An 8,951-nucleotide genomic window follows, 5' to 3' on the forward strand; every position below is an offset into this window, starting at 1 on the left:
GAATATCAAATTGAAGATATTAAGTGGGCGTCCGTGTAAGAACCGACCACTCGATTTTCGGCCCAAAACAGAATTCCTTCAAATTTTCTGTGCAAGACAATTGATCCATATGATAAACAAAAATAGCAATATTTTGGCTTGTAGTGTTATTTGTCAATATTTTTGGCGATGATTGCTGAGAACGGTCAAAAACCGAAAAAATCATCCTGTTTCGAGTCAAATTTAGGCGTCGCGCTCAACGCGCTGAAAAATTACGCTTTAACTCAAATAAAATAAAACTTGTATATCATTTTATTTTATGTCTTGTCTATTAGTTCATGGTAAAATATTTGAAATCGAACTTAACAAACATTAATTATGATTTTTTTAAAACACCCCATAAAGAGCCATCGCAAAAATCACGCAAACATACTGATGGTTTAAGAGGTTTTTCTCAAAAGTTTAACGTGATCTGGAGCCCTGGACACTATCCACGATTAGTACTAGGGTTGGTGTACTAGAAACAAGAAAAAAAGTTTTGGGCACTAAGCTTTTCGAATTTTAGGAGTTTTATCAACAAAGCCTATTTTTAACGGTCGTAACGCGCGTCACGCAACTTCTTACTATCGTGTTTCCTATCTTTCCCACATAAAACAGTTGTCCGAGGGAGCAAATATTTTCAAAACTAGCTTTCTGCTCGGAATAAGGCATGGACAATCCTAAATTTATCAAATATCGCCCCAAAAATAAGAATTAAGAAGATTAAATCATGAGCGGCTCCGGTGTGAGTTGTCTTTAGTTTCACTGGAAAGCTTCGAAAAAGACGTTTCTGTGATTTGGATATCATAAGGAATGAACTATGAAAAAACCCTTTCCGCAGCATTTTGACAACGAGATTTTTAACAACGAGAAGTTTTATTCATAGTATAAAGTGCCTTAAAAAATTATGTACGGCGAATTTACATCGACTTACTACGGCGAAAATCTTTGCAGGGAATGTAGATTTCAATCGGCTGACACGCTGGAAATTCAAAGTTATTTTTAGGATGTCACGTACATTAATATTTTGCCCTTCCTTCAAACTTCATTTCGTAAATTGTTACGTTGGCAAAGCAAAACGACTTCTATCATTGGTTTCGACTTTTGAAAATAGCCCATATGCCGTCATCAAATACTTCTCAGTCTTTGCTGAATTCAATTTATGCAAATTTGTAGCAGGTTTACATGTCGCGGCGTATCAAAACAAAGTTGATTTCAATTCTGGTAAAATTGACCCCCCAAAAAAGAAAAAAATAATTGGGTGTCTAGTTTCTTTCTCTCTGCTTCCACTTTTATTAAAAGATACTGTAAGGCTTACATCGATGGAATCGAAAAAGAAGGGAAGTAAGGGACCTGTCAATGCAATCGAAACATTACTCAAGCGTTGTTGTAACAACTGGCGAAGCTAAAATCTATAACAGTCAACTGTGCAGCGATTTCTACCCAGCCGATTTCGTTGAAACTTGCTCAAATGAATTTTTGGATAATTTCAACTTATTGACAGTAATAAAAAAGCTATCTTTGCGTTTAGAAAAATAGTATTAATAATAAAAATAGAGTAATTTAAAAATGCTGATATTTCTTGTTCATTTATTTCGTTTATTTTATAGTTCTTGTTTGTCATTTCGACTACCAAAAAATAAGAAAAATCGGTTTAACTTTCCATGCCCAAAATTCGATTTTTAAAATAGCACCTCCGCTCCTGGAAATACCCGTGGGCACCCTTAATAGACTCCAATTTGGGGAGGGTCACAATTTTTGGCTCCAGTTTGGGGGAGGGTCATAATTTATTAGCCCACTTTTTCCACAATTTCGTGGGCCCTCCACCCCTGATAAATAATGACCGGTCCCTAAAGTGGATAGTATAACTAATTTCACTCAGCAACAAAAAAGGACGACTTAATCCTTTCCTACATTAACAGTAGTACACGGCTTTACTATTTTGATTTTCTCGGTTCACAGAAAACTATTAAAAGTTTGAACAACAGCCAAACGCATCCGCGAATTGAATAGATAGCATTTGAACGTTTTTTCCTATTGGCGACAGTCACATTCTTCCAAGAATGAGGACAAGTTCACTACTAGATTTTTTTTCCGATCTCGTGAACCAAAGGGAATCTCAAAATATCTTAATATCTCCTTGAGCATAACTACACTGAAACTGTCAAGACTCTCGTCTCGTGCCAGGTCACACAGGCAGTAAGAATCATAGCAGATTGGATGCCTGGGACTGAGTTCAGCGGCGACGCTCTCCAGCACTTCACGCCTTTCTTCCTCTTCCTCCTCTGCGTACACATCCTCCATCTGTAACTCTTGGTTCCCCTGCTTTCTTCGTGAGGCCGCTAATCTCGAAAAAAAACCCTGTACTTGACTCTTCGTTAGCCAGTCTTTTCTGTCAAATATCCGCAAACCATCTGGTCTTCTTGCTGTTCTCATGTCTGCAGCCACTTTTCCGGGATCTGCCTTGTTGCCGGTTCTCTCTCCAAGGTCGAATTTCCTCGTTAGGTATTGTTTAACATCATCAGGAAATCGCACACCTTGATTTAGCGCCTTGTGTAGAGCCCAGCCAAGCTGTAAGTCACTGCAAAAACAAGGAGCTTGATATTCAAATTCGTCTCCTCGCTCATCGCAATGTGCTACCGGTACCCTGCTACTTCCCTCGTTGTTGTCAACATTAAGGAATTTCTCGGCCCAGTCTCTTCTGAGTTTGTCATACACCGTTTCGGACCCTCCGCGCATTTGGCGGTGCTCGCCAACATCAAGATGATTCTCAAGCTCACTGACTTTTTTGAAGACCATCTGACACCCAGGCTCAGGGCAAGAGAAAAGACCGCTGGTTTCCTCACCATCAGTTGATGTGGCGTTATGGATTCGTGCTTCCATGACTGGGAAAAAGTCGACATCTATAACAAGATCTGTAGGACCCTGAGGCTTGACGATGATGTCTTGGTAGGGAATGAGCCTCCCTTGCCCTACACCATAAGCTCTCCAGATCCTAATTCCATTTGATTCAAATTGAAAGTTATGATATCTGCTGAAATGATCTGTCTTTTTTACTTCAAGTGTCTTTTGAGACTCATTCACAGAGCAAACACTGGCAGTTGTGCCTCGGACAGGACGTTGGGAAAGCGCTGTACGCATGTCCTTTGCAGAAAGAACATCGTGTCCCTCGTTGCAATAGCGTCGGATAGCTGACTTCATCGGGCAAAGGATCCTATCACAGACATCTTTCCCGTATTGAGGCTCGGAAAAGTCGTACCGTGTGACGGTGATACCAACTCGGTTCCCAGCATCTCTTACGGCCGCCACGAGAAAGTTGTTGTAGTAACAGCCTGCTTCGTCACTTCTAAAGTTCACCTGCGTTATGTGAGGATGTTCCTTCTTTAAGGCCTCCAGTGTGTTCTCGATGATCGAGCAGACTGCATACCAATCCTGCTGGCAGGAATCAAGGATGTGAGCATATGATTGCAGCTCAACCTTACCAGTGCTGACATTCTTGGTTATGACGGTGGATATATGCCAGCTGAGCCCTCGTTTTCCGAACCATTCGGACTGCTTCTCACGATATTTCAGTTGAAGAAATTTCATGGCCCAGTCCATTATAACAATGGCGGACGTCGCGTCGGCTGTTTTCAGTAAATCTTGCTTCGCCTCTTCCTGGTTTATTGAGCGGACAATGTGCGCTTTCCATAGCAAGATATCTGACTTTGCGCGGTCAAAGTCGTACAGTAAATCTTCTCGTTGTTCTGAATTAACTGGCGTCCAGGATGGACCTTCGATCTCAAGTCGAAGTTCCTGAAGTACTTTCTTTAGCCCTTGGCAGTCATCGCAAGTGGATAAGTGCTGATGTGAACAGGACTTTTGGAATTCGGGTTCTACCGGATCACTTAGTGCAAAATTCCTGCAGTGGTCAGCGCATGTAGAATTATTTGGTTGGCAGTTCACTCGGAATTCAGTTTTGAGATAGCGTTTAGCATCTCTGAGCTTTTGACGAGCTTCAAGGCACCACTGCTTTTCCTTCCCTCCTTTCTCTAGGGTTTCTAACAGTTTGTCGAGGGTCTCAAATCCCGCTGCGCCATCGGCAGCAGTATTGTCCAAGCCCTGGAGCGATTTACGCTGAGACGCCTTTCGAACCTCCAAGATTTTAAACAACGTAGATCTACTGAGTGGCTCATAACATTGTTCTTTGCAGTATTCCAAATATTGTTCAATCATTGTAGATCTGGTCACCGTTCTGACAACGTTTGGCATCTCTATTTTCTCACCACTGTCTAGGGTTAGTATCTTGCTACCGTACGAAACGTCTTGATAAAAGTAGGGCCTGTTTGTGAATTCTACAAAGTGTTCGACTTTTCCCATATCAAGCCGTACACGATGCTTTAGCGTAGCTTCAGGGATAGTACCAGGCCCATGTAGTTTGGCATGAGAGCGTGCCTGCTTTATTTCCCACTTAGTTAGTTTTCCGTAGGGCTGGTGAATTTCCTGTAGCTTGCTCATGGGATATCTATAAGCGTAAAGGCTAAGTATTTGTTTCCTTAAATTCCTGGTCTTCGCGTTCCTATAAGCAGTCATGAGTACCACTAAGTCATCGGGTATTGGACCTTCACACTTTTCTCTTTGTGCAGAAGCCATCGACTCGAACAGCTCCTCTCCACTTCCAGGTGCTATTACGCTACACACCAGCAAACAGTCCTCACTGGCCTGTCGTAGCACATTCAACTGTTGCGCTTTGCTCAGGTTATTCAACGAGGTTTTCAGTTGGCAGGAAAGGGGTTCACGTTTTACTTCCTGTGCAGTAAGATTTGCAATCGTGTCCATAGCTGAGTTATATGCATCAACTATGTCGGTAACCAAGGGCGTTGCTGGAGAGGTGATTTCTGATCCTGGGGTCCAGCATGGGGTCTCGGGGATATTCTGAGGAGCTGAAGGCTCACGGAATGGGGTCGAGATGACGAGGTGGGCAATGGTTTCCACGGCAGCCTCCTTAGCAGGTCTAAAAAACAAAGCGCATACGCTAAGCCACCGTAGACTTCTTCTGAAGGCGACAGTAAAATATATATTTTTCATCTTGTTGAAGGAGAAATATTGGGCCCTTACATACCTTTGAAGGGGTGCCATTTCTTCAGGTTCTTTGGGGTACAGCCAGTCTGTTTTTAGGGCTACGTCTTCGGCGTGTTTCTTTCTGCATGTTGTGCAGATGGCTAGCAACAAAAAGTAAGTGTTACTCGCCCTAGAAAACTGTCAACCATCCCTGCAAAAAGCCCTGGAATCTGCTCTCCCTTGTGAATACTACATGATGTTACTTCACACCCTCTTTCTAATGACGGATGATAGTTGTTCTTTGTTGCCTCCGGGGGGCTACCCAAAAAGGTGTTATACAGGGAGGCTCCGCCTAGATGTCCAACCCCTTACCTTTTCTATATACCATTTTCACGGAAAAGGTACCCCTTTCATATACCTAAATGACATGAGGTAAAGGTACCTAAAACAGGAAGTCTTATTGCCTTAATAATAGACCAATTCGGTATGTTTTTGTTTTTTTTTTTTTTGTTTTTTTTATTAAAATGATACAGCTATAATGTGTGTCTGTTCGAAATATATATATATATATTTTTTTATTAAAGGCCCTTTTGCATTGCTTATGACAGATTTCCCTACCCTTTTATACACTTGATGGGAGGCACGGTGGCGAAACGGTTATCGCGCTAGACTCGGTCCGGGTTCGAGTCCTGGCCGGGTTCAATATGTCGTGTTCTTTGGGCAAGACTGGGGGTAACCCTGCGATGGGAATACTCCTAGTCGCTTTATGCTACGGAAACGTGATGGGCCACTAGGCTCGTATACATGCTTTACCTTTTTATATACTTAAACTTGCAAAATTCTACCCATTAATATACCTAAACCATACAAATAGGCAGAGCCTCCCCGTATAGTAATCCCCCCCCTCCCCCACAACCGCCTTCAACCAACCCTGACCCCTGTGTTCGCAGCAAACTTGAGAGAGTAATTTATTTAGTCACGGTTAAAAACATCAGGTGTTGCAAACTATGTCATTAAGAATAAATTATTTAAGTCGCATTCAAATTACTTTATAATAAAATTTTATCCTGTGTTTGAGCCGGTTTCAGGTAAGCTAACAGAACGCGTCCAGAGAACAGTTGACAACATGCAACAATAGTAATGACCTAGCATTTCATATTTACGAAAGTGAAATCTGTTTCAGCCTAGGGCTTAACAATGTAAACAATTTTTAGCGATTAAGAACAATCTTTAACGATAAAACTTACGGGAACCAACGGGTGCAGCTTCTCCAAAGAGGTTTTTAATTTCCCTGGCCAGCTTGAAATTTATAACATGAGTTCCTGTTACCGCCGATTTCTTTCCATGATGTCTTGGATACTGGCAGGTCTTCGGAGCTTGCCAGTACTTTCCTAAGGTAAAGCGATGGGCTGGACAAACCATCATATTCTTAATCTGTTCTTCAGTGAGTTCTAAAAGTCCTGCTCTTGCCAGTATTAGATCCCTTTCACATGAATTTTCTCTTGACAGGTGGTGATTTGCTAGATGCAAACTGATATCGCCGTCACAATCATTTAGGGCTATACAATCTGTATGTCCTCGACTACTTCCGCACTTACCACCTAAAATTGCCGAGAAGGAACAAAATCCTGCCATTTCACAGAACGAAACAACACGAAACGCAAAGAGCAAAACTATTCCTGCCGTAATGTAAGCACGCACGACATCAATTGTCACAAATTTGCATAAGTTAAATTTAGCACAAGGGCAGTGCAAAAAAAAAGTGAAGAAAAAAAAATTAAAGGAAAAGTTTGTAGCCTATTCACAAAATTGAAAAACAAATAATATAAAGTAAAACAAGAAATAGTTTTAGCAGCAAGCATTTTTCACACGGGTTGAAATTAACCTACTAAAAATAACTTTCATTGACATTCCCGCGTGCATTAAAGCCGACTGAAACCAACATTTTCTGAGAAATGATTTTCGCTTTGGCCTATTTTCATTCGTGTTGCATTTTCTCTGGGCGTACACTTTAATAATACAATGATAATAATTTCTAGCTGTTAAATGTGTTTAATATGTTAAATTATTAAGGATTTCTTTCGTAGTTCATTCCCTATTTATGATAACCGAATCACGGAAACCGATTTTCGAAGCTTTTTGCACAGTTAAAGACGGAACTAAAGACAACTCACACCGGAGCCGCTCATGATTTAATCTTCTTAATTCTTATTTTTGGGGCGATATTTGATAAATTTAGGATTGTCCATGCCTTATTCCGAGCAGAAAGCTAGTTTCGAAAATATTTGCTCCCTCGGACAACTGTTTTATGTGGGAAAGATAGGAAACACAATAGTAAGAAATTGCGTGACGCGCGTTACGACCGTTAAAAATAGGCTTTGTTGATAAAACTCCTAAAATTCGAAAAGCTTAGTGCCCAAAACTTTTTTTCTTATTTCTAGTACACCAACCCTAGTACTAATCGTGGATAGTGTCCAGGGCTCCAGATCACGTTAAACTTTTGAGAAAAACCTCTTTAACCAACAGTATGTTTGCGTGATTTTTGCGATGGCTCTTTATGGGGTGTTTTAAAAAAATCATAATTAATGTTTGTTAAGTCCGATTTCAAATATTTTACCATGAACTAATAGACAAGACATAAAATAAAATGATATACAAGTTTTATTTTATTTGAGTTAAAGCGTAATTTTTCAGCGCGTTGAGCGCGACGCCTAAATTTGACTCGAAACAGGATGATTTTTTCGGTTTTTGACCGTTCTCAGCAATCATCGCCAAAAATATTGACAAATAACACTACAAGCCAAAATATTGCTATTTTTGTTTATCATATGGATCAACTGTCTTGCACAGAAAATTTGAAGGAATTCTGTTTTGGGCCGAAAATCGAGTGGTCGGTTCTTACACGGACGCCCACTTAAATACAGCTTATGATGGCTAAGCGTTTTCTAATTTACACCTATAAATCAAGAATTTTGCTGTCAAAATTATGCGATTTAACATCATGCAATTCTAGTTGAAGTCAAATTTTCTAAACAAGGCGTCTAAAAGTGTTATAGGTGATAACTGCTTGCTTTTGGGAGTTTGATAATGCTTTATGTTCATGTGAGTAGTTGAAGCAAGCTACCATATGTTTTCCTAAAAATGGTCAAACGCTAGATAAAACTCTGCTGTGAGGTTATCATTACCTGGTGTTTTATTCTTTTGAAATGATTTTAATGGATTGTAACATTCACTGATTGTTAATTTCTCCTCACAATTTTGTTTTTGAGAATCTCACAATACCGGCATAAATATGGTGAATCAATAGAGTTTCATCACATAAGTTTTTTTCACCACCTAACTTGATAACAAATCTGATTGTTAAGAATCATTTCTAAGCTAAAGAAAGGTAAACTACAAACATTAATAAACCTTTTAGCGACAAGCAAGAAAATTTACAGGCAGCAAGATAAACCTGTAATGCTGCCGTTGAACGAATCGGGGCATAGAAATTAGAAGAAATGAAAACAAAATGTATAAAGAAACACATAAACACAGATACATAATACACGGAAAATGGAATATACTCTTATAATTTTTCTCTTTCTCTCCGAAGACTTCGGCTTATCGCAGTGAGTAACTATTGGCCTTTTACTCAGGACGCGTAAGAAGAAGGCAAGATACCTTAATGAGCCAACATCACAATTACAAAGAGTCGAGAACACCGTGAAAACTTGCTCGGTTCTGCACGACTAAAGAGTGCGCGCCTGAGACCAGCTTTTCTCGCATCATTTATCTATACATCTCTTGTAATATTCTCCGTCAGGCGATTTCCTTTGGAAGATCTGTTGACATTCCGAAGCCAGTCCCTTTAAGATCAAGGCTAAAGTTTAACCTTCGAGAAAATAAATTCT

At 40.2% G+C, this 8,951-nt stretch overlaps 1 protein-coding gene across 1 annotated transcript; it reads right to left on the minus strand.

Annotated features, from left to right (window-relative positions):
* Positions 1–1,971: 1,971 nt before the first annotated feature.
* Positions 1,972–6,693, minus strand: LOC144630922 (uncharacterized). Its single transcript, XM_078489281.1, has 3 exons — positions 6,306–6,693; positions 5,120–5,219; positions 1,972–5,011 (listed from the first exon to the last, which is right to left on the minus strand). The coding sequence occupies exons 1-3, from the start codon at positions 6,691–6,693 to the stop codon at positions 2,053–2,055; spliced, it is 3,447 nt and encodes a 1,148-aa protein (XP_078345407.1). The 3' UTR covers positions 1,972–2,052.
* Positions 6,694–8,951: the final 2,258 nt, after the last annotated feature.

The sequence above is a fragment of the Oculina patagonica genome, chromosome 11 (genome assembly GCF_052425735.1).
Source record: "Oculina patagonica isolate OP01 chromosome 11, crgOcupat, whole genome shotgun sequence".
In the NCBI taxonomy this organism is placed as follows: domain Eukaryota; kingdom Metazoa; phylum Cnidaria; class Anthozoa; order Scleractinia; family Oculinidae; genus Oculina; species Oculina patagonica.